Source organism: Staurois parvus, unplaced genomic scaffold (assembly GCF_062004578.1).
Source record: "Staurois parvus isolate SC_StPar_1 unplaced genomic scaffold, SC_StPar_1.0 ptg000697l, whole genome shotgun sequence".
NCBI lineage: Eukaryota > Metazoa > Chordata > Amphibia > Anura > Ranidae > Staurois > Staurois parvus.
This window is the reverse complement of record NW_028318493.1, coordinates 1223159-1250272: the sequence shown is the minus strand read 5'-3', so window position 1 is coordinate 1250272 and position 27114 is coordinate 1223159. Positions and strand designations below refer to the sequence as shown.

The window sequence follows — 27114 nt, the reverse complement described above, 5'->3', positions numbered from 1 at the left end:
CATTTTGAGAGAAATAGAGAGAGCAGAAGCAGAGAGAGCAGTATGTATTGAGATGACCTGTCTTTTCTGGTTGTGTTCACTATGGATCCCATCATGAGCATAATTCTACCATTTTTTCCTTCACGCAAAAACTTGGAACTGACTGCGCTGGTATACCGGGTTCATTTGAATACATGGAAAACGCTTTGCATGCATTTCTGATGATGAAAAAAGGCTCCGGACAGCATTTGGATATGGAACAGTTAAAAAACGCTTCTAAACGCAAATGCTTATAAACATGGTTAGCCGCGTTTACAAGCATTTGGCGTTTGAAACTCTGATAAAATCTACTCCCGAACGCAAGTTTGGTGCGTTCAAAAAAACGACTGTAAACTCAACTGCCTGTAAACGACATAGTATACATGGACACATAGGAAAACATTAGGGAGAGTTCAGGGGCTGTTGAAATAAATGCAGAAAAGCTCCTGAATGTCAGTTTGTCAGCTGCAGTGTACATGAGCCCTAAAAGAAGAAGCTTGCTACAGGTCTTGTCCCTCCCCTAATCTGTGATTGGACAGTGAAAGGAAAAGCAACAGACTGATAAGCTCACTTCTCTGTCACTCTATCTGCTCCAGTCAACAAGTATCTTGTTCGCACATAACTGCAGCACAACTGAATAGCTGCCTGTGCTGCTTCTTCCTCTCCTAGATTGAGCTCTGTTGTACAGAGACTGCAAGGCTTATAATAGGTCACAATTGGGTACTTTTAAAAACGACATTAAATGATGTATTAATGAATACAGAGATTAATATGTTTCTTTTCTATCTACCCGGAGTTCAGCCTAAATCAGAGTTATTTATATGTATTAGAAATGAATAGTAGAGCAAAATAACATACCTATAGAATATACGTACCTGAACATGCCTACAAATCTATACCATCTGTTCATCGTATGTTTTCTGTCATTAGTAGAGGGACCTAATTGTCAGAATTTGGGAATTTCTTTCATTTCTGTGGTATGTCTGCTGGTTTCTCGCTGTCACCACTAAATCCGTTATTTTGTATCTCAAGTTTATAGAAATAATTCTATAATTTATGTATTCTGGCAGATTGTGTGTGAATAGATAAAATGACCGTTCTGTATTTCTGGATTCTTCGTGTAGAGAATAATACATGACCACACTGCTCAGCCCCCTTTCCCTCATAAATAATACAATGTTTTCCTGCTGTATTTGAATGATTTGTCACTGAACAATATTATTTTATATGTAAAAGACAAATTAAGCGTTGGAGTGAGGCCTTTTTCCTTATCGTTTTATTTTTGTAATGTCGCTGCAAGTACGTAATTACATTCCAGCGGACAGTGTGAAATTCTTATCGCTGGTCCTGCACAAATATTCTCTTCACTTATCAAGCTTGATCATAGAAAGGAATGAACTTCTACACAGCGATTTTATCGGGATGATTTAAATACATTCCATTCAGCAGGAATCCTCGAGGTGTATTTAGTGGCGCATAAGACTAAATTGTCGCGGGTTTGGTTCAATGTGTGGGTGTCTCAACAGTCAGTTTTATTCATTCCTAAAATGAGTAAACTGTGGGAAAGTGTGTCATGTAGCTGCAAGGTGGTCACAGATGATGTGAATTTCCATTACTAGTAAACTGGCCATAGGACATAATTCTAGTACTTGTCAGTTCACCCAAAACTAATATCCTGGTGTTTGCTAAATACTGGAGATTTAAATCATTTGACAGTATCTTCTCTTTCTTGGGCATTCTATTGGCGAGATCCTTGCACTGATTCCCAATATCTGCACAGTTGCTCTGCCCATTATGAGGGGTTCCCACCATCCCTGCACTAAGCTCCCAGCTCCACAAACCTGCTGTGCCCATTATGGAAGTTTCATGCATGGAGTTCCTGCGTTTTTATACCTGCTGTGCCCATCATGAGGAGCTCCCAGCTCCACACACCTGCTGTGCCCATTATAGGGGATTTCTACCATGCATGCACTGAGCTCCTGGGTCTCTACACCTACTGTACCCATTATGAGGGGTTTTCACGATCCATGCATGTTTTCACGATCCATGAGTTTCAAGGTCTGCAAGACTGCTGTTCCCATTATAAGGGGTTCTCACCATCTCTGCACTGAGCTCCCAGCGCCACACACCTGCTCTGCTGGTTATAGGTGTTCCCACCATGTATGCACTGAGTTCCTGCGTTTGTATATCTGCTGTGCCCATTACGGGGATTTTCCTGTCTTTGTACGCCATTTGTGTCCATTATGGGGGGTTCCCACCATGCATGCACTGAGTTCCTGCGTTTGTGCACCTGCTGTGCCCATTATGGGGGTTTCCTGTCTTTGTACGCCATTTGTGTCCATTATGGGGGATTCCCACTATGCATGCACTGAGTTCCTGGATTTTTACAACTGGTGTGCCCCTTATGCACTGATTTCCTGCATTTGTACACCTGCTTTGCCCATTATAGGAGGTCCGACCATTAATGCATTGGGTTCCTGGGTCTCTACACCTACTGTACCCATTATGAGGGGTTCCCATCCCTGCAGTGAACCTCCAGAGATGAGGGGTTCCCACCATCCATGCGGTGAATTCCTGGGTCTGTACACCTGCTGTGCCCATTACAAGGGATTCCCACAGCCCTCTTAAATGTTTATTGTATGTTATGGATGATGCAGTAGAAGAATTATGAAACTGTATAGCCCAGCCAGGTGTTCTGGGTGTTCTGTCGAGCTTGCGGTTTTCCCTCTCTTTCTCTTTCAGGAAACTGACTGGAGTTCTAAGCCCTTATCACTTCATCCAAAACTAAAAAAAAGTTTTGAATTGCCTCTCGGGGGATCAGGAAGGAATATTTTCCCCTGATGGAGCAAATTGGATCATGCTTTTCTGGGGGTTTTGTTGCTTCCTTTGGATCAACTCTGGGTATAGGATTGTGTATATAGGATTGTACATTTTTTTTTCTCCTTTTATTGGTCAAACTAGACAGTTTTGTGTCTTTTCTCAACCAGACTAAGTAACTATGTGATTTTAGACGCACTTTACCTCCAGTTCAGGTAGATCCTCCTTTTGCCTATATACATTACAGATCATGTATTATCTCTTAGGAAGATTTGGGGAATATTGAAAATAATGTATTCTTATATGTGTTTTAGTGGTCAGAGTTGCAGATTTCTCATCCGTTATGGACTGATAACGCGATTTGATGTTGTAGTGACCTCTGACCCTTATCTTCTCTCTTCCAGCCTGCCAGTGTAACGGGCACAGTACATGCATCAACAACAACGTGTGTGAGCAGTGTAAAAATCTCACAACGGGTAAACACTGCGAGACCTGCATGCCCGGGTTCCATGGTAACCCCACCAATGGTGGCGAGTGTGAAGGTGAGTAATACAGGTTATCCTGTCATATTCCATGTCTGACTTCTGTGTGATGAGTGGCTGATGATGCAGACTGGGCACAGGCTGGTGACGTGGTCTATGGTAACCTTCATTTCAGGAGGTGATACCTGGCTGAGGAATGTGATATGATTGGGGAATGTGGAAGAATGCGGTTTTTGGGAAGAAGGGACCATTGGAATAAAAAATACATTGTCCTGATCTCTTTAGGTGAGGCTTTGGGCTTGTGTCAGTGGAATCGGTATCACACACATTTGATACCATTGAGAATTAATTGCAGTTGACCTGCTTCAAGTGGGTATGGAAGTGTAAAATCTGCCTGAAACAAGCGAAAGCTAGCTAACACAGGCCTTTACATTCGTCTAACTGTACTTGTTATTTATTTACCATATTTATTCATTGTAATTTTGCCAGTACATAGCCCCTTCCTCTGCAGAATGACAATGCTATCTCTCCAGTCATAATTTGACAGCAGCGTTGTCACCCTTTGCAGCTGTGTTCTCATGTAGACTGAAGAGGAGGATTATCAGCATTGTCGATCTGTGACCTGGGTCTGCCAAAGGCAGGAGGAGAGATCCTAGGGGGCGCTCCTGCAATATTTTATTCAGATGCTTGGTGCCCTTTTGGATCCTACCTCCTTGCTCCTACAAAGAGAAGACCTTGGCCATCTAACCATTTAAATTATGATCTGTAGTCCACCTGTATGAAATATTCACATACATCGTTGATGAAATGTATAAAGTCTAATGAGAACTCCAAATAACAGGTTTGGGAGTCCCACAGCTTTAATACTGTTATTACTTCATAGCAGGAAAACATGAAGCAGCCAGTGCATTTCAAGGACTCAAAGATCTCCCTTCTTCAGGGCTAAAAAAAGAGATATAGAAAGACTTGTAAACTTGAGATCTATATATATCCTGTTCATATTAAGATATAATTGCCTCTCCGAGACAAGAGGAATTTATATTGCATCTGCATATTCCCATTTACCCACCTCATCAACGCTTTCTGTGCTTTTCAGTGGCGAACAATCACATTGTCTCACTTGTCTCACTTCTCTTTTTAGCCAATCCTCTACTCCCAGAGTGTTCTCAACGGTCTTTGCACTTCTGCATGCATTTTTCAAAACTTGGGCAACCAAGCTGCAGGTTATCTAGACAATTCTGCATGAGAGTTCTGTAGAGATGGGAAGGCCTGAAAAAACATTTAAAAAATTGGGAAAAAACATTTTGAAAAATTGACTATAATTTTTCATATCTGTGACATGGCATTCAAACTATGTAACATGAAGACATTAATGAAATATTTCTGAGACGTTATGTACTGTCTTAAATTAATGCAAATTCTCTCAGCTGAAGACAAGTAAATCCTGGAATACAATTCAAGCAACACTGTACTTCTCAATGCAGTGCTCAGACAAGTGAAATATGCATTTTTGCCACTAGGGGGCACTGTGGTTGAAAGGCTCCAGTTTAGTTTGCTAGTGGGCTGCATCTTGTACCTCATACAGTTAGGTGATGGTTGGGATACAGTAGATAATTTCTGTCCTGTCAGGCCTTAATTGACAGGTAAAAGGGTAAATGTGTCTGGCAAATGAGTTTATCTTTATAACCATAAAATGTTTCCTATATACAATGCATTTCCTGTTCCCAGTGTAACAAAATGGCTTTATATTTGTACAATTACTGCACACTGAATTTTTTTTTCAATTTTTCCAAAAGTTTCCATTTTGTTTTCCAGAAAAAAAAAAACAGGGGAAAAACCTTTTTTTTCTAATGGTTTCAAAATTTCCAGAAATTTTACATTTCTAGAGTTCTGGTCACTGGGTGAAAGAAATAAGTGGAAAGCTGATTATCTCAGCTGCCACTGGATTAATTAAGATTTTTGGTCCCTTCATCCAAATGTCTTTAACCTGATATGACAAAATTGGTTCCAGTGATTCCAAAGGTGGACATCCTATCCTCCAGATTCAACAAACTACCTCTGTTTGTGGCTAGAACCAGGAATCTTCTAGCTCTAACATTGGATGCCTTAATAATCCTTTAGTCTCAATTTTGGTTAATTTATGCCTTCCTGCCAGACTGTATTCTGCCTTGTCTGAGCCAGAAAATAGAGCAAGAGGGGAAAATGATGATCCTACTTGCACCAAACTGATCCAGAAGAACATGGTACACAGAAATACCCAGGCTTCTACCAGACAACGCATGGCCTCTTCCCAACAAGCCAAATCTGCTATCTCAAGTCCCTCTATTCTATCCTTTTCTCAATCTATGTCTCTAATTGCATGGCTGTTAAAACCCAGGCCTTAAGGTATAGAGGAGTTTCTGAGTCTGTGATTCTTACCTTGCCAACAGCAAGAAAAACCTGTTCCAGGAAGATCCATTACCATACCTGTAAATCCTTTTTTGTCCTGGTGTAATCACTTCATCCCAGAGATTATTCTGTGTCTCACTTTCTGGCCTTCCTACAAACGGGTCATGGCCATAACTTGGCCTTGTGTGCTCTAAGGGCAAGTCTCATCTTTATCAATTCTTTTTTCCAAGGCCTCTGGTTTCTCTATCCCTTGTAAGAACCCTTCTTCAAGATGTATCTTGTGTTAAATCCCCATTGCAGCACCCTGTGCATTCTTGGGATCTCAACTTGGTTCTCTCTGCCCTGCAGAAACCACCATTTGAACTTATCAGAGATATTCCTCTAGAGGATCTCTCCTTCAAACTGATATCTTTCTGAACTGGTGGACGTTCTTGTAGAGAGCCTTTCTTTGTGGTTTCAGTATTCCACCTCAATTACGACATTGTCCTACTATCCATGTGCCCTGCTTTTAAACATCAAAAGGAAATCTCTCTACATTGTCTGGATATAGTCAGAGCCATTAGTTTATGCCTCAAATCTATTGCTCCAATCAGACAAACAGATGTTGTGTTTGTCCTGTCCTCGGGACATTGCAAGGGACAATTTGCTTCAAAGTCCACATCTCATGATGGCTAAGGAATCTGATTGCAAGAGCTTACATTCTCAAAAGAAAAATCTGTCCTGTCATGCACTTATTCCACCAGATTGGTGGGAGTTTCCTGGGCATTTTAGCACCAAGCTTCTGTAGCTCGGCTGTGTAGGTCCACCACCTGGTCCTTGGTCCATACGTTTTCAAAGTTTTACCAGGTGGATGTCCAGACTTCTGCAGATGCAAGTTTTTGCCAAATGCCTCTCACAGCTGCACTCTAAAGTTGAGTCTTCTGACCCTTCTTGTTTGGGCCTGTTGGCACAGTTATTTCCTAATTGTAGCCTATCCTTCCTATTCATTGCCTGAGGTTGTCCCATGATGTATGAATACTCAGCCTGTGTACTGTATGATTAAGACTAGAGGAATTTTGATTTACCTGTAAATTCCATATCTTGGAGTATAGTATAGGACGCAGGCCAACCTCCCTTCCATTCCTTTGCATACTTTGTATTGTTTGCTACAAAACTGAGGACACATGAAGTAGGGTAGAGTTTTAGGGAAGGCGCCTGGGGGCAAGTCCTGTAAAGCGCCCAGGGTTTGTGAATACTCTGCCTTATACTTAAAGATATGAAGTTTACAGGTAAGTCAAACTTCTTGGTTTACGCTTGAAGATTGATGTTGAGATTGTCTGTAGATTACATAATACAGTATAAGAAACAATTCATTGATGTTGCAATTATGATACAGTGAAAGAAGCCATTCAGAATGAATCAGAGTATCAAACGCTACTAAAAGTGTACCTCAGGTGCTGTAAATGGTAGGATAGTTGATGAAATAATGGTTTCATATCAGGCTCAGAGGGGTGTTAGAACAATAAATACTAAAACTAGATAATGGAATTTTGTTGTGTTCTAAATGTTCTTCCACAATAAATTATACAAGTAGTGTAGTAATAGCAATGGCCATGTCACTGAGGGACTTGATGCAGAGCGCTCTCTACATCTCGCAGAATCGATGCAGGGTGATGTATAGTGGACAGTAAATGTGGCGGCTTCTGAGACAGCCTATTGTTTATTTTATGTTGGAATAGATTAATAAGTTATCACCAACAAATCTTGATCAGCTCGTGAACTGTATAACAACATCCTGCGAGACGACCTGGGCAGAAAGATATTGATATATGAAATCTGCACAAAAATCCTGTACTTGGGGATGAAGCTGAGTGTGGAGGGGGAGGGAGACGTGTCAAACAATCTGAACCTTGTAAGTAGCAGAATAAGATAGAAAGTACAAAACAAAAACGAATCCCATGTTGTTATCTCAACACCTGTATAAGCTCTGTACCAAAGTTCATCACAGCGTTGCATAGCATGGTTAGAAAAGCCCCTTAATTTTTAGCAAGAACTCTGTCCCTGACTATTCTTATATTTCCGCTCCACAAGCATGAGCTGCAGTGCAGGGTAAGCATTACCTCGCTGAGCAGCGCTGCTAGCACCTTTACACAATACTTCCCAGCAGCTTTTGTGGTCTGCATAATAAGTAGGGGCATCCTATTGGCTATGAGTGGCGATACATGCAGTATATTGCAGTAATGTGCAATGCTGCTGGGTAGCCACATACACTTGTAGTTTAGGACACAATTAGTTATCTGATGGTGGCTATAGGGAATGCAGATTTTGAGAAGAGGGAAACAGCAAGTTGTCCACCTGGCAGAATTAACAGGTAATACAGTATAGGCGCTTACAACAAAGCCATTTTAGACCCTGATTTACTGGCTAAATGATATGAGATTTTTTTGTCCAATAAAGATTTATTGAGCATCGAAAAACATAGACAAAAGCATGGGTTGTATCGATGAGACAGTTTTCTAGAAGCATCTAGCATTATAATGAGAGTAAGTCAGACAAAAAGAAAAAGAAAAAAAAACTTGGCATGGAAGATGAACACAGAATGAGGGGGCAGACCCCAAACAACAACTTAGAGAACTAAGAGGAAGATGTGAATCTAGAAGGACAAAAAAATTAAGAGGTTTTGAGTAACTATGGTCATAAGAACCTATTGTCAATATTGTGCGTAGATTCATGATAGACCAGAACATGGAATCCTTGACATTAGAGAAAATGTTTGAGAACGGTGGATGTGGAGAAATTACACTGAGGTATGTTAATTGATAATGTGATTCTAGGTCAGGTATGAAAATGTTAAGTTTAGCATGCTGAAAGCACCGTCCCAGCAAAAGAAAGGGAAAAGAGAGAGAGAGAGAGAGAAAGTAAAAAAAAAACGGGGGGGGGGGGAGGGAAGAGTAGGGAAGGCGGGATGAGTGCTAAGAAACATAACTTAAGTTATCAAGGAAGGATGACAGAGGGGGGTAGCATGTGTCTCTCGCCATGATATGAGATTTTAGCCGTTGACCATAGATGCTAATGACATATACGTATCTCGGTGATTGACTGCAGCCTATTTTTAGTCCTCAGTTATGCTGGTACTTCTCCAGCCCAACTATGAGAAGCCTATTTGTTTCCTGGACCATACAGTTGTGGTACAGTGTGCTATGCCTGAAATCAGCACTGATTATGGCAGTCAGCCAATGGTGGCCAACGGCTCAGTGCAGGAACCTCACCTGTCACAAGTAAGTGATGTCCTGACAGGTACACTTTTACAAATACATTTAAAGCAGAACTCCATGTACATTTTTTATTTTCCCATGCAGTGTGGCTGTGCCCGCACTGCATGGGAAAACTACTCATTTTGTTTAAGGGTTTAGGGAAGAGCTGTACTTACCCTGTCCTCCAATCCTCTGAAAAAAAACGCTCCCCCATGTCCAGCAGTGGAGTGTTTCTTCCGTCCTCATGCCTGGAGTCAGTCTATGGGCATGATGACCTCAGAAACAGTCCATTCACAAGACCACTAGCATGCAGGGGGGTAGAAGCGTCAGGAAGCGGTCTTGCGCTTTGAGAATCGGTGGATTCGGTAAGTATACCTTCACCCTCAGACAAAAACGAGCAGTTAGCTCATGCAGTGCGGCCACAGCCCCACTGCATGGTTCAAAAATAAATTTGCCCAGATTTCTGCTTTAAAGTCGAGTTCGGAAAAAATTGACAGATATGGTGCAGTCTGTTAGCACCATCAACACCTGTTGATTGTGCCAGTTATTGTTCCACTTCTTGTAATAGGGTGCCGAAGTTGTTCTTTCTGCAGTAAGATCACAAAGCAGCGTTTTGCTAGTCTTGTCATAGATGTAGCATTAGGTGAACTTAATTAGAAAAAATTAATAAAGCCCAACTCCAGCTAACATTTTCAAGCAGTTACAGCAATAGTTTTTCTTTAATTAGGGCCCATTCACGCTAGCCCGCAGCCCACAATGTTGCTGCCCACACACTAAACCGGAGTAGTTTAGTGTGCAGAATCGGACACCAATGTTTCAAAGTGCAGAACTTTATGAGAAGTGCACAAAGTGACACTTCATTCATGTCACTGTACAGCAGTGTGATGTGCTATGATTACATGCACGGCCATCCGGAGCAGTGTGATATAAATACAGAGAAACACTGCATTCTGACGTGAACATGACACACAAAAAAAGTATTCATTTCTGTGTGTCATTGCAGTTACCTGCCTTTTATCCATGCGGAAAAACACAGTTAATAGTTAATTGCTTATAGTGTGAACAGGTCCTTAAGTTTTAAGTCATATGTATTCAAGTGGACTGTTGTAAGCCTTCCTGGTAAAAGAGAAGGTAGCGCTGCTCCAGGTAGGCTCGCCACTCCGTCCGGGAGGCCGTAATAAAGCACATGTCCACATTATTGTATAGAAAAGCAGCTTAAAAAGACTTTTGCATCATTCCTATTGTGGGTTATGATTAAACGCAGAGGTTAGTGCGATACGCATGAACCTTTTTTTCCTCTACTGGCACACAGTATGGTGTTTTTAAGCTTCTTTTTTTATACAATCAAGTGGATATGTGCTTTAGTGTGGCCTCCCGGACTTTCTTTTGATCTACCTCCCTTCCTAGTAGTGTTATATGGTTTTGTCCTAGCCGCTGTAACTGTACCTGACCAACTTGGTCTGCCGCAGTAAGTAGAAAAATATACTGTCTACTGGTAGGATCAACAGAAAAAATAACTAAAAAAACCCCCAAAAATGCTATGTTAACTGGCAGACTGAATCATATACAGTGCATTTACAAAATATTCAGACCCCCTTCAGTTTTTTCAATTTTGTTATGTTGCAACCTGATATTACAGTTGTTTAAATGCTTTTTTTTCTCATTAATGTACATTCAGTACCCCATAATGACAAAGCAAAACAGGATTTTAGAAATGTTTGCAAATGTATGAAAAAGAAAAAAGTGAAATATCACATTGGCATAAGTATTCAGACCCTTTGCGACAACACTTGAAATTTAGCTCAGGTGCCATTTCTCTCAATCTTAATTGAGATGTTTCTACACCTTGATTGGAGTCCACCTGTGGTCAATTAAATTGATTGGACATGTGCTTTTTTTGCAAATGCAAAGCGGGCTTTCATGTGCACAGAGGAAATGCTTCCGTCTAGCCACTGCCATTAAGCTCAGATCAGTGGAGGACTGCAGTAATGGTTATCTCGGAACTTTGTCCCAACTCCACACAGGATCTCTGGAGTTCAGTCTGAGTGATCATCGGGTTCTTGGTCACCTCTCTTACTAAGGCCCTTCTCCATCGGGTTCTTGGTCCCCTCTCTTACTAAGGCCCTTCTCCATCGGGTTCTTGGTCCCCTCTCTTACTAAGGCCCTTCTCCATCGGGTTCTTGGTCACCTCTCTTACCTAGGCCCTTCTCCTTCGATTGCTCAGTTTTGGCCAGGTGACCATGCTCCTGGTTGTGCCAATCTTCTTCCATTTGAGAATTATGCAGACCAATGCACTCTTCACAACCTTCAGTGCAGCAGACATTTTTTGTAGCCTTCTCCAGATCTGTGCTTGCAGAAATCCTGTCTCTGAGCTTTAAAGGCAGTTTCTGTGACCTCATGGCTTTTGCTCTGATACAGTATGTATTGTCAGCTGCAAGGCCTTTTATAGAGAGGTGTGTGTCTTTCCAAATAATTTCCAATCAATTTATTTTACCACAGGTGGACTCCAGTCAACGTGTATAAGCATCTTGGCAATGATCAAGAGAAATGAGAGACACCTCAGCTAAATTTTTAAGTGTTTTTGCAAATGGTCTGAATTCTTATTCTAATGTGATATTTCAGTTTTTACTTTTTCATACATTTTCAAATATTTCTAAAATTCTGCTTTCACTTTGTCATTATGGGGTACTGAATGTAGATTTATGAGGACAAAATAATCTAAACAACTGTAGTATCACGCTGCAACATACCACAATGGTAAAAAGTGAAGGGGGTCCGAATACTTTTATGAATGTACTGTATGTCCCTCTTTGTTTCGCTTTTCTGATCACTTAATGATTATTGGATGAATCTGCTGACACATTGAAGTCTAGCACTCCAAAGTCAAGAGTGCAGACCATCAGCATTTTCAAACTAAATAAATGGTTGTTGTGTCAGTGTTGTTTCACCTATTAAGGCCAGGTCAGGTGATAGCAGCTCAATACTTTTAGGATTATCCATATAAGCGCAGGAGGACTTATCCAGTATCATTTTCAAACTTTGGTCATGCTTCTATGTGATGGTCCAGGACCAGCCTGTCTGATGATCCAGGACCAGCCAGAGGATCCGTTTGGTGTATAAGCAAGTATGTTATTTCTGTGCATTAATGTACCGTATCTTGAATCAAGAATATATCCTTTGTGTTCCGTAGCTGCTTCTTTTGTAATATTCACAGTTTAACTGATCACTGCACAGTAATAGCTCGGCTGTTGTATAAAGTAGCAAATTGCTTTTAGATTTTCCCCAGATTGAAAGTTTGCTGGTTAAATTACCCAGAAAATAGCTCAGATTCATGTGGAAAGTATCTGCACATTGTGTGAAAATCAGAAAATGGAGCTTAAAGGCAAACTCCAACCTTACCTTTTTTTCCCATAATTTCATCATAAGTCCTCTTCTGTGTTGAAACAAATTGCTCTTAATTTCCTGCAAACTTCCATATCCACAATATAACCCTTTGAAGTTGCAGCAGCTGTCTTGCCATTTTCTGTCTGAATCACCTAAATATTCCAATATTCTCATTCTGTTTGTCTTCTCTTGATCTCTGCTATTTGTTGGCTGCTTCTCACAGCTATTAGTCTTCTCTGCCATCATTTAAAGTTGCTGTTTGTTATGTGTGGGCATGATCTTTAGGGCTAGTGTCAGTCACTGTACTGATGTTTCTGAGCATTATATGAAAGAACATATTACCAGCACTCCTTTAAATATGCATGCTTCTGCTTACCTGTGAAATTTGCTGATCAGTTGCCTGATTAAATTCTACTGGGTAATCCAGCAGCTGATCAGCAGATTGCACATCTAAGGTCTGCAGTACCCTTTGGTCAGTAGGGATGAGCATACTAATTTAAAGGGATGCTGGGGATGTGTTCTATCATATAATGCTCAAGGCAGAGTGCTGTGATCTTTACAGGAGCTTGTTGCCCCCTTCCACGTAACTCGATCTTCTCACAGAGCAGAAATCCCAGTGATGATATTACTGTGTCTCAAAAGAAGTATTTCTTGAAAACAAAATTACTTGATTGAAAATGTTTAACTTCATGTTGATCTGGGGGTGGGGAAACAAATAAAGGTATAATATGCATACAATACACTTCAATTTTAAATTAGATTGTAGTGAATTATGTTTGTTGGTTTCCCTTGGCTTAAAGAGTGAACTTTCCTATCCAGTTGATGGAGATCACTGACCTCTATTGAGTGTCTGCAATTAAAATCCACTCAGTTAGCCAATAAAGTCTGTTAACTTGCTTAAATATTTAATTGTATCACAGCTGCTTTACATTCATTATATAGATGTACCTCGCTGCTTCTCCTCTGCGTGCTCTTTCATTGACTGTGGTTCCCGTAACTGACTATTGATATACATGATCATAAGCTGTGTCTTTTCAAACCATGGAACCTGTCATAGGCTGGCTGATGGATGAATGGGAATATTCTGTCTTATATTATCATGATGATTACTCGGAGACCTTTGTAATTAGATGTGTGTCTGATGCCACCTCTTGGCCCTAAAAGTCAGGTAAGAGGCTCTCTGTTTCTGCTCTGTACACGTTTTGACCTCATGCTAATAGCACATCCTGTCTCTGATCTTCTGAGTGTACATGCCAGCATAAAGTAACAAGCCCTGTAGTAGGAATTGATAAGGAGACAGTGTCACTGTTATGCACACTCAGGAGCTGAGATACTGTGTCTTGTCTGTTGTCAGAATGACAGGGTGGCAACTGTCGGAGTTCAGGGACCATTTAGCTCTGATTGTCATCTCTATTTAGTAAAGCTAAATAAGGAAAGAATATAAATGGTTTGTTTTTAATGAAGACCGCACACAATCTTCTCTAATAGCTAATCATCTTCTCAATGGCACACAAAGCCATTTGACTTTTAACTGTGATCAGCTGTGGTCATTTTGATTAGAGCTTTCCTGGAGCATTTTATCCTCTGATAGTGCAACTAAAGCAAACAATCAACTATAGGTGGCAAGTCACTGTCAAAAGATCTCCGGGATAAAGTTGTGGACAGGCACAAGTGGGTTGATGGATACAAAACAAATTCAAAGGCTTTATCAATGCCTAGAAGCAGAGTGAAGTCTATTATTAGGAAGTGGAAGGTATTTAGTGCAACACAGACCCTCCCTGGATCAGGACGTCCCTCCAAACTGTATGAAAGAGCCAGGAGGAAACTGGTCAGGCTACCAAGAGGCCTACAGCAACTCTGAAGAAGTTGCAGAAATGTATGACCAAGAGTGGTCATTGTGTGCATGTGACAACAATATCACAAATCCTCCACAAATGTGGCGTGTATGGGAGAGTTGCAGGAAAAAAGCCGCTCCTCAAGAAAAGCCACATGCAGACACGACTGAGCTTTGCCAAAACACACCTTGAGGATTCTGAAGCCACATGGAAAAAGGTGTTATGGCTAGATGAGTCTAAAATTTAATTATTTGGCCTCAACACTAAACGATATGTCTGGCGGAAATCCAACACAGCTCACCATCCAAATAACACCATTCTTACAGTAATGCATGGAGGTGGTAATATCCTGTTATGAGAAGGGGGTCGCTGCAGCAAGGACTGGAGCACTTGTCAGGATACAAAGAAAAATGGATGGAGCAAAATACTGTCACATTCCTGAGGAATCTGCTGCTCTCTGCCAGTAAGTTGTCAATGGGAAGAAGGTTTACCTTCAAACATGACAATGAGCCACAGCACACAGCAAAAAGTACCCCACAGTGGTTGGAGGAGAAAAAGGTGAATGCCCTTGCATGGCCTAGTCAGAGCCCAGACTTAAATCCCTTACAAAATCTGTGGAAAGACTTGAATACTGCAGTCCACAAACTGTCATCATCAAATTTAAGTGAACTTGAGCAGCAAATACAGTATTGTAAAGTCTAGATGTGCAAAGTTAGTAGAGTATATACCCCCACCGGCTTAAAGGCTGTAGTAGTATATATCCCAAAGACTAATGGCTGTAATGAAAGCAAAAGGTGGTTCAACAAAATACTGACACAAGGGGGTGATCCTTTTTCCAACTTAGTGATTCTGTTTCTTATTTTTTTTTTTCTGACATGTTGGTGTTATATCTTTCACTTGGATGTAAACATAACTGCATAAAATAAATACTGTATCTGTCTTCATTTCAGGCAGCAAAACATCAAAATATAAATATTTAAAAAAAACAAAAATAATATATATATATATATATATATATATATATATATATGTATATATATATGTATATATATATATATATCATCTGCTTAATGCTTTGGGTCACATTTTCTGCAATGTTCTGCAATGTTTTCTGCAAGAGTTTCCTTTTGGTGATATAAATTCACATGACACTGTTGTGGCACTAACATCTTATTGCAGAGCTAATAATACATTTAGACATTTGTTTTGTTCAGGCTTTTGTGGTGCTCCAGTTTTATTGGGAAAAAATAGCTTCCATTGATCTGTGTTTTTTGCAAGGAGTCATAGCAGTTTTTCAGTCCTCTGTCATGGAGATACTGAAATACACAATACAGGTGCATTTGTATATGAGAGAAGTTTCTTTACTCTCATCAATCATATGAGGGTTTGCAGAGTTGTGGGAAACTTGACACAACCTCTGACATCCCTCCAGATCAGCCTTTCTCAACCCTTTTTTTCACTTTGTTTATATTAGAAAAATAATGCATCAGTGCATATACAGTACATTTAAGGCACACATTTGAAATAATAGTAAAGTATTCAGTTTACCAGAAAAAAAACAATGCTCAAGGAATATCACCTAATTCCAGGCTCTCTCACTAAGCAAATTTAGACTGATAAAGTCAAACAACATGCCATTAGATTAGAGTAAACAAAGTGAACCAAAAGAGACATCATAGTATCATCCACAGGTGTGGGTACAATCTAATTGTACAGGGCTTATAGAGTGGTTATACCCACACAAATGCTTGTGGTGACCTAGGCTAAAAAGTAGCCCATGAGAGAAAGGGTTCACCAATTGTCCCACTAGGACTTAGGAATTATACAGATATGCTGTGTTTGCTGTAAGAGAGAGCAATGAAAGCAAAGACTAGGTGGAGAAAAGAAGTAAAAAAAGAAAGAGGTGGGAGGAGGACAGAAGAAAGGGAAAAGAGGAAGGGAAGGGGAAGCTAGAATAGGGAAGGGGAAGCTAGAATAGGGAAGGGGAGGGGTCAAGGAGGAACCCCATCCTCTGCTACCCCCTGGGATCACCCATATCTGGTCAAATATCTAGAAATTGAATCGTAAGCGGAGTAGATGTGAAGTGGTGAAGCCAAGGCTGCCAGATACGTAAAAACATATCATATGTGTCATTTAAGACTGCTGTCAGTTTTTCGTTAATCATTGTATTCAATTTTTTTTACCGCGTCAAAGCTAAGTGTTGACGATTTCCATATTCTCACTATTGTTTGTTTAGTAGCCATAAATATGTGCATGATTAATGTGCGTTCATGTCTGGGGATATTCTGTGTAGTTTGATGTAAAAGAGCTTCCTATGAATTTTTCCACACATTGACATGAAGAATCACATTGACCATCCAGTACACCCATATCCATAGCCTCTTAACCTTTGGGCAAGTCCACCAAATATGTTTCACATCACCAAGGTCTGAACCGCTCCAAAAACAGGTAGTGGGGTAAGTTGGACGACACCTGGCAATCCTGTTCAATGTAACACCTCCGGGACAGAACCTTAGAAGAGTTCTCCAGTGTCAAAAAATTGCAAGAGTATATATGAAGTGTGTCCCATAATTTGTTCCACTCTTCAGGAGGCTTAAAGGCTTCAAAGTCCCGCTCCCACTGCTGTCAGTAGGTTGGGACTTGTATGTTTGTGTTGCCTAAGATGGAAGCGCATATAAGTGAAACTAGACCGTTGGTTGTTGGGCTTGTGCAGCATGTAGACTTGAATGACGTCTGGGGTATGGTCCAGTCTTGGTTTTTAGTTAAAGACTCTATAAAGTAGAGAATCTAGAGATAATGAAATCTCTCTGAATCTGGAATATGATGCGAATCTCTTAGTTGCTGAAAAGACCAGATACCTTTATCAATCTTTTCAACACAGAGGAACCCTTGAAATAACTTTCTTGTTTCAGGGAATCCTTGCTAACATTTATTATAGCTACAACTCATGACACATTAGTGTAATGGTTATTGGGAAGAATGTTTCTTAGACTTGTGGACATTGAGAAGAATTACCCTTTACTGGTGGCCAAAAAGATCAGTGGTGTCAGTGGGAATGTATCTTAGAGGCAGAAATTGCTCATTGCTAAAGGAACCTTTAGCAACCTCTGGAGGAATCCTAGGGTTCCATGGAAGCCTGGTTGAGAAAGCCTGCTATAGATGTTGAGCTCTCTTTAAGTATCTGCACAGAGGTGACACTGCCAGTGCAGCCAACCTGAGGACACGGCAAAGGATGCCACTTTACTGCCAATAATGTGACATTTGTGTGAATTCATTACAACAGGAGCAGAGGATGAGAAATCAAACTAACCCTGCCTGCAAAATTAGTTGCGCTGTCATGGTTGCAAGAAAGGGAAATGATCAAATGTGGTAGTTTTAAAATATGATGACTGGCTGCTGCTCATAAGTGTAAAAAGGTTTAATCGCAAAGTGGCATACTTAGTGATTGTAAATGGGTTATTTTTCTTCTACTAGAACTGGAGTGTTCCTTTATGTCCCAGCACGCACAGTGCACTGACAGGTTAATCTATACCGGGCTCGGAGAACACACTTACGCTTGTTAATATCTGACACTTCGCTCCTTCTTTAATCAACTGTGAGGTGAGTAAGTGTGGAGCGCCAGTTCGGCCTTAATTGAATGTTTATGTTTTACGGGTCGGTATTGATTGATCGGGATCGATCACAATGGACTCCTACAATCCTTTCTACATGTTTCCTGCTCAGGAAATCCTCTTGGGCCATTCGTCTTTTCCTGCCAATTGCTGCGGTCAGCAATCTCAGCTTGCCGACCGCTTGCTGCTCATCTACACTGGTGTAATGTCACCTGCCATATTGGTGGTGGTGTTCTTCTAGACACACTGTATGGCAACAGAATTCAGGTGTTCAATATTTATATCTGAACTGATTCCAGGATGTAAATGTTCAAATACATTGGTGAGGCTCAGTTAAATCTATGGTCATCTTATATGTATTTTTAATTAGATCAATTAGGTTATCAATGTATTAGTGTAATAACCACATCAACCCCTGTATCTGTGTACCCTTTATTCACTTGAGCCATTTTTATATTTCCACTATGCACCTGTTTTTTTGGCAATCATATTATCAGTACTCAAGCTAACACAAGTAATACATACATTGTTTTTGTTTTTTGGGGGACAAACCAGGCAATATTGTCTTGACAAATAGGGGTTTATTTACTAAAGCTGGAGAGTGCAAAATCAGACTCACTTCTGCATAGAAACCAATCAGCTTCCAGGTTTCATTGCCAAATCTTCATTGAACAAGCTGAGGTTAGAAGCTGATTGGTTTCTATGCAGAAGGGAGTCTGATTTTGCACTCTCCAGCTTTAGTAAATAAACCCCATATTGTCTGTTTAAAATAACAATAAAATAATGTTTCTGCTACAAATCACGGCCAAGTTATTTGCAGCTGAAAAAAGGAGTTTTTTTCAATTTTGTTCATTTTTCAAAATCAATTTTTTCTTTTAAAAATTCATAAAACAATAGTGAGCTTTTTTTGGAACTCCAACGTTTCGGCTTCCACCCAACTCACCAGGTGTTTTTTATTTGAAAGAATAAAATTATGCATACTTTTTTCTTGCAGATGTCTAGCCAGTCCAGTGATGTAATGGCAGCTTTGTCTTCTTCCTTCAGTGGTGGGGTGGGGCCAGGCATTCTAGCAGGACTGAGCAGTGCTGACTCCTGGGGTACTGTGAGCCCTTTGTGGTGATGCACCCCTTGGGGATGTGTAAATAGTAGGTTGGGCTCAGAGGTAATAGATAGAATGATGTGAGTCTAGTGGCGTAGTGTAGGTTGCCAGTGCCAGGGGCAAGACAAGTATTATTAGTACTTTCCCTTCAGTCCCTTCAACCCCCTTTTCCTCCCATCCCACTTTTAGCACAGATCCTCCCCCTCCATTCCATCTTAGCACAAATCCTCCACCATATAATCACCGTCTCCCGCCCCCTCCCAGGTAACCCCCCAGCACAAATCCTCTTACCGACCTGACCCATCCAACCACTTCCTCTCCCAGCATCACTCCACCACCAGCAAAAAATCTTTAGCTGAACCCCCCCCCCATTCTCGCCTGGCTTCCCAGTGCAATTTCCCACATTGAAATCCTCGAACAGACCTCAGATTAGCTCAGCTCAATACAGGGGGACATCCCTTTTCCTGCCTTTGTCTCTTCGTCATTTACATAATACATGTCAGAGCTGAGGGGGAGCCTAGATTCCCTCGGCTCTGACATTTGGTGCTAGGGACCCAGGGACATCCTTCAGAAGGTACGGTTCAGGTGCCCTGTTCGTCGGGGAGTAGCGCGCCCCTGCCGGGTGAATTTGTAGAGCAAGTTCTAGCATGTGTGATGGCAGTGGGCTCCAAGACTTGGCCTGGATCCATGGAAAACGTGGATTTTGTTGAAAACCCCTGTGGCCCAACCCGCTCTGTGCCACTTGGTAAGTGCCAGACTGCCTAATAAGGGCCTCAGGCGCTGGACCGAGGATGAACTTGGGGACAATACTAGAGTTTGTAGAGGCTAAGTAGAGATGGACAATCTTTTTTTTTTTATTTGTTTAGTACAGGAGAAAATAAAAAAAAATAGAAAATACATTAAAACAGTATTGCTCTAATTCCAATGCGTTTTGTGAAAATAGTGAAATTTGGGAGGGAAAGCTCTCAATTTCCCTGATCGGTTATCAGTGGTTTACATCAGCCATACAATTTCAAGACAAACTCTTTTAAATTTTTAATTAATAATTATGACCCAAAACTTGGTCTAATATATTAATACTTGCCTGAAGTTGCAGCTTAATGGCACAGCAGTTCTTAGCTGAATGCATGTTGAAAAGAAAACTCGCGGAATCCCTTACAGGCGCACTGGATGGTTCCTCAACAGCGTACATCTGTTGTTTCTTGAGGTACAGAGTGACATGGCGTGCTTCACGCTCCAGCGGGTCCCCTGTCTACATCTCCGGTGTGCATTGTTAAGTGAGACAGGTGCGTCTCTCTCTGGTCGAGTGCTGCTGTACTCTTGAAGGAGCCATTAGCCAAACCGCCATGCGTTTCCCCCCCCCCCCCTTGTATGCCGGCAGCATAAACACATTTTATTAATAGATGTCACAATGATGTGGCCCAAATTGACAAGTGTCTTATGCTTTAATGTCCCTGTATGATAATGAGTCTGTCCCGTGTGACACGCACGATGCGTTTAACAACAGACATAAAAACCAAAGCCGCTGGAGGATTGTAAAGAGATTTCATCAACTGCAGAGTCAGGAGAATTGTTCTTTGCTAATATGGTAAAATTGGCAGATATGTTGATGATTAAGATGGGGGTCAGTAAACCAAGACTAGGGCGGCGAGCATTCTCAGCACAGTTTTGACTAAACAAGATGTAGAGTCTTTATTCCCAGAGGTCTGTAGGTTAGTGTTCTCAGGCACAGTTCCCTATACTGAGAGTATGTTAACCTACCTTCCATCTGAAGCTGCACTTGTGTCACCAATTGCTAGAGGTTTCACATGAACGTAATAATCAGTGTGTTTCCAGGTCAAGAGATCGCCGTGACAGCCAATGATGGTGATCACATTAGGTGTGTTCAACCAGTTGTGGACACTGGGCATGTGTACAAAAAATGTAATCAAGAATATGTAGAATGCCTTGCCATTCTGCGCTACTGCCATGGCCTCCTTTGACAGCTGGGAGTTACTGTATAAATGCAGTTGTTTAAAGAAGCTGTTCCTGCAAAAAATGGACCGTCTGACACACTATTTATAAATGATGCTCCGGTGCAAGATAGAGAAATACAAAGTGAATAAAGCTTTATTCACACAGGCAGTTGGGGTGGGCAGTAAGGACTCATTCACCCTAGAACACAAAGTGGGAAATCTGCGTTCCGTGTGCATTTCCTGCACCATATTCCAAAGGCACTGGGTGTGCGATCTGCTGCGAATGCCAATGTAATCCCAACGACACCTCCAACGCAGATCACAAAAGCAGTGTGTTTGCCTGCACCAGATTGCATGGTACCACAGTTTGCATAATGTTAATTAGTAATATATGCAGTACTTTTGGTGTGATTTCAGCCCTTCCAAATGAATGGAAAATTGTATCACACTGAATCGCACAAGAACTTGTGGACTGTGTTCCTGTGCATTTCAGGTGTGACCCTGCCCTAAAAATAGGTGTTTTTAGCTCTTGCCCTCTCAAAAGCAATCTGTTGCTAGTCAGTTTTTAGAAGGGGGCCAAGGGCTGCCACCCGAATTAATGAGCTCTTATTTTTGTATTTACTCTGTGAACTTTTTGATGTCAGTTAAAGCAAACTGACACGTAAAATAGAAAAAAATTAAGTTTTTTTTAAAAATAAATTTGCACCTATTTAACCCACTGTTTAAAGTGATAGTAAAAGAATTAAAAAAAATAATTAACATGTCTATACTTACCTGCTGTGTGCAGTGGTTATGCACCGAGCAGTCCCAATCTCCCTGATATATATACGTGATTCTGCATTTCAGGGTAGGGAGTGCATACGCTGTCCTACCCGTGCTGTCATTGGCTCTTGTAGATGTCAATCAGTGGTCAGTGATTCATAGCTGGGACTCGGGCGAGTAGCTTGCAGAAGAGAGATCTGTGAGTGTAAACAACACAGATATCTCTCCTGTCAGTGGGGACCTGCTGGTTCTTATCTCTCTGCAAAGCAGGGAGATAAAACCAGCACATCCCCTAGTAAAACACAACAAAGTACAAAGTTAAATCACTCCCTAACACACACTTAATCCTTTGGTTGCCCCAGATGTTAATTCCTTCCTGCCCAGTGTCATTAATACAATGTCAGTGCTTTTTATTAGCACTGATCACTGTATTAGTGTCACTAGAGATGTCAGTAGCAGTTAGTCAGTTCCCACCCAGTGTCAGTTAGTGTCAGAATGCCCACCATACTATCGCAGTCCTGCTATAAGTTGCTGATCGCCGCCATTACTAGTAAAATAAATAATAAAACTTCCAGTATATATATCATAGTTTGTAGAGAGCGCATACGCTGTCCTACCCGTGCTGTCATTGGCTCCTGTAGATGTCACTCACCGGCCAATAATTCATAGCTGGGACTCGGGGGGGAAGCATCTGAAGCATCTTGAAGGAGAGAGATCTGTGAGTGTAAACAACACAGATATTTTTCCTGTTAGTGGGGACCTGCTGGTTCCTGTCTCTCTGCAAAGCAGGGGTATAAAAACCAGCACATCCCCTAGTAAAACACAACAAAGTACAAAGTTAAATCGCTCCCTAACACACACTTAACCCTTTGATCGCCCCAGATGTTAATTCCTTCCTGCCCAGTGTCATGAATACTCTGTAAATCACGTAAACCAATTAATATACACTTATTGGGATTTTTTTTTACCAAAGACGTGTAGCAGAATACATTTTGGCCTATAGTTATGAAGAAATTTCATTTTTAAAATGTTTTTTAATTGGATATTTTTATATTAAAAAGTTAAAAAAAATAGTTAACAAAAAAAAAGTTCGGTCTTTTGTCTGTTTATAGTGCAAAAAATAAAAAAAAAACAGTGATCATATACCACCAAAAGAAAGCTCTATTTGTGTGAAAAAATGATATAAATTTATTTTGTGTACAGTGTTGCATGATTGGGAAATTGTCAGTTAAAGTAGCGCAGTGCCAAATAGCAAAAAAATGGCGTGGTCATGGGTAAAATCTTCCGGAGGGCAAATGGTTAAGCAATGACAAAGCTATTACCAAGTTAACGAGCCCATAGCAGAGAGGTAAATTTGCTCTGCTCCATAGGAGGTATAAGAGAGCTGAACTGGTTTAATATAAACCTACTAGTGCACAGAGAGGGAAGCACAGTGCTGGCTGCAACCAAAATGCAGTCATTAAGTACTACAAAGCAGAAATACATTTTATTTCTCCATATGTTAGCTCATAATAATAAAAAAAAACTGGTTTAATAAACCTGTTTATCCCCCCACCACCCAAAGAATTGCATATGCTTTTTACAAAAACAACATAACTGGTTTCAGTATTGTGTATTACTTGATATGGTGATGGTCGTTTGTAATTTCAAGTGTACAGCAGATGTGCACGGTCCTATTCTCTGCACCTTGTTGCACGTGCACTATATTCTTCCTAAAAATAAATACAACTGAATATGTAAAAATAAATGGTTTCAGTAGGCATATTAATGAGAGAGTTATTGTCAGGTAATTGATGTTGCTGTAAAGGGACTAGGCATGTAGGTATTGTTGACCACTGATCATTAAAGTGTTAAAATAGACAAAAATTATCTGCAAAATAGACTTAATTGTACGTTTTCATCTTTATCAGCGAGATGAGAAATTTCCTGGAAAAGCTTTATAACGAGGAGAAATTGTCATCATTGATATTACCCAGAACAAGGCATGAAATATCAAAGTTGACGTTTTATGAATACACATCTGTAGATAAATCCCGCTACAGGGAGAATATATCTGCTAAACTGAAGTGTCAGTGTCATTAATTGGCTTCTGCTCGTGTCATTGGACAAGAGAGTTCTTTGTAGGTGGGGCTTATTTCCAAAGGCAGGGAAGGCCAATTCCTAGTATATATTCAAAAGGGGCTCTCTGAGGAGTGTTCTCTGGATGACACAAGTCACTGCAGGCATGTTGTTGTCACCTCTTAAGGATTGTTATTTTTAAAGTGAACCTGTCATTCAGAATGCTTCCATGCTAGCTCGATACATGCTGAGTAATATGTCAGCGCAACTCTGACAGGTATTTATTACCCCTCACAGAGTATACAGAACTCCCCAACTCCTGTGGAAGGATGGTGCCATCTTTGTTCAGGTATCATCCAGTGTCACCATGTACTTTTTTGAGATGAAAAAGTGGAAAACCCAAATACTCCTGCGCTAAGGGATGGACTTTGTCATAGGGATCATACAACGAATGTCTTGGAATATGCACGCCTTGCTGCCCTCAAAGAACTGGGGAGTCCAAAAGTACTAATAGAGAAAAACAAAACAGAGGGTGCATCGGCCTTGTGCATTACCTTTAAAAATTTGTTTATTAAATATAAAAGAAGGTATTCTACTCACAAAAGTACATGAAAATAAGCACATCATATGAGACCGCTCTGTCCAGTTCACACTGCGTTTCTGAATGGTGATAAGAATGATGGACATCCAAAATGGCTGACACGTTTCGAGGACTAGCCTCTTCCTCAGAGCCTAACTACCATGGATGACAACTCACAGTGACTATGGAGGAAGAGGACGGACATGACTATGGAGGAAGACGGAGCCATTTTGGATGTCCATCATTCTTATCACCATTCAGAAACGCAGTGTGAATTGGACAGAGCGGTCTCATATGATGTGTTTATTTTCATGTACTTTTGTGAGTACAATACCTTCTTTTATATTTAATAAACACATTTTTAAAGGTACTTTTTGAGATGTCTGCTCAGAGATGACACAATCATGTAAATCCTGGTGCCTGTACAGTTCTGCTATATTCACAAATATCTGACGCACGTCAGCCCCTGCTGCATCCTTTCACCTTGTGACTTGCTACAAAGTTTCAATGTTGCCGCCTAATCACTGGAGTACAGGAGACTGAGGAAATGCTCCCTCCTGCCTGCAGCAGACTGGTGACATCGCCTCGGTCTGGGCAGAGTCACTGACTGAAGCTCAGAGGTGACTTTTTAGTGATAAAAGGCAGTTGCCATATATTGTAACATATTCAGGAATGCATTCATTCAGACTTGTGAAGTTACTTAAGGGTTGTGAACATGGTACATAGGTTTTTGGTAATGGGAACCCAGTGTTTACCATGACATTTTCAGCACAGGAAAAAGGTAAAAAAGGAAATATTGACCCTACATGACCGCTCCCAACCTTAACCAAACCCATTGGCTGACTCCAATCCCAATCTTCCCTCATTTGAATACCTAAAATTAACCCATTAGGTGTATCCAATGCTAAAACATTTTTGGGGGATGTTTATACTCTCCAGCTTAATTGCAAGCTGGTTGGGTTTTATTTTTAATTTAGAAACTAATTCCAGCTTACACAAGAAACACAAAAAAATAGATCCCAGGTAGTTTTTAAAACAAAAAAAGCAGCTGTGAGTGCTGTAGCCAGTTACCAGCAGTGTCTCTCTCAGACTCACCTGCTCACAGGTTCAGTGTCCAGATCCTTTTATGTCCAGCATCATTTAACCCACTTCTTGTAGCCCCAGGGCATAAAGTCTCTGCAACCAACACCCCCCCCCGAATTCAGCGGAATGTTCTATAGCATTTGGGGTCAGCCCACCAGTAAATGAACGAGAAGGTTTAAAAGAGACGTTTGGGGTGTATAAAAAAACAAACATGAGCTGGTTTTGGCTCATTGTCACGGGCTGAGTATCAGAGCCAGCTGTCAACCAGACAGCTGGGAGGATCCCAACAAAACTGTCAGGATCCTTCCAGAGCTTGAGCTGCTCTGTGCCATCAGCTGACAGCAGGTAATAGCCCTCTATTAGCTAACACTGGGTCACAGGAGAGCAAAAGTAAGTGCACTTCTGTGACCCAGAAGGGAAGTAGGACCATAAAAGCTTTGACCCTACTTCTCTTTTCTCTCTTCTCAAGGACCTAGGACATTGCTGTACAGTGTCAATGACACTTAAAAAAAAGAGGTGTTTAGATTTTTTTTTAAGGGTGCATGTATGCTGCATAGGGGCTTAAAATGGAGGTGCAAATGCACAAGAGATGTGAACCCAGAGTTTGGCTTCATGGAGAATGTATCAGATGGAGTGAGGCTTGTGGTTGGGGATAACTATGAGTTCTAGCTAGAAGATATGGCCATTGGAGTCCTAAAATGTTGGAATTGAGCTGACTGATAAAGTTATTGGGTTGAAGAGTTCCTGGCAGAGGTGCAGCATGGGGGAAGTTTAGCAATGAGAAGTAAAAGGGTGGAGGGGGGGGGGTGTCTCTATGATTGCAGTAACATCTTTCAAGATCACAGCTCTTGGTATAAGCAGGTGAGCCTGGAATGCCGATCTTACACTCTCCATGCTGTCACCTCCCTGGAGACGCTGCAACTCAATGATCACCACAGGCCTGGGACTTTCATTCTAATGTCAGGGAATTTTATTACGTTTTTCTCAGCTGCTGACATTAGTGTCTGCGCGGCACCTGCGGCTTTGTGCTCTCCTCTTCTACAGATGTTGTTCTCCCATAAAATCTGTGCCGTGCAGCATCGTTACTGAAAATGGTTTGGGTTTTTTTCTGTAGAAAGGTCTACTGCTGGGTCGTTTAGAGAAAAAGTCCACTTATAAATCAGTTTCCTGTGCTCCGTCTTTCCGGAGATGCTAGCTATGCTGGGGCAGCAAAGTGACTAGGTGGTTAAATCGTACCTAACAGATCCTGGAACTGAATCTTGGTTGGAGCAGTGTCTGCATGGAGTTTGTTTGTACTCCCTGGGCTATTTTATGTCTTGAATATACAAGAAGATAAACCTCTCTGTTCGAATTCCTAGCTCTGTTCCTGTCCACCAAAAGTATTGAGTGTCTCCATATTTGTGGGTTTTGGAACCTCCTGTTGCAATCCTAATATTGTAGAATAAATAGAAAATCCAACAGGGATGGTGGGGATCCCTCGTAATGGGCACAGCAGATGTGCAGACACAGGTACTCAGTGAAGGGATCGTGGGACATGAAAGTAATGAAAATTACCTCTGACACTTAACAGGTGAAAGAGAAGTTTGGGAGCCCCTCATAATGGACACAGTAGGTACCCGGAGCTAGAAACTCAGCACAGGGATGGTGGCACATAATTGGCACAGTAGGTGTGCAGACTCAGTGCAGGGATGATGGGAACCCCTCATATAGGTAGGGTAAAGCAAGTGTGCAGACTCGGGAACGCAGTGCAGGGATAGTGGGAACCCCTCATAATGGGCAAAGCAAGTGTGTAGACCTGGGAACTCAATG

The 27114-nt window shown here is 41.1% G+C and overlaps 1 protein-coding gene across 2 annotated transcripts in view; it reads left to right on the top strand.

Moving 5' to 3' along the window:
- ATRNL1 (attractin like 1) overlaps positions 1-27114 on the top strand; it is an 857293-nt gene that overhangs the window by 349375 nt on the left and 480804 nt on the right. For both annotated transcript variants that reach the window (XM_089653036.1, XM_089653035.1), the window contains exon 19: positions 3240-3377. In XM_089653036.1, the coding sequence (XP_089509162.1) occupies positions 3240-3377 (138 nt within the window). The remainder of the gene's footprint in view (positions 1-3239; positions 3378-27114) is intronic.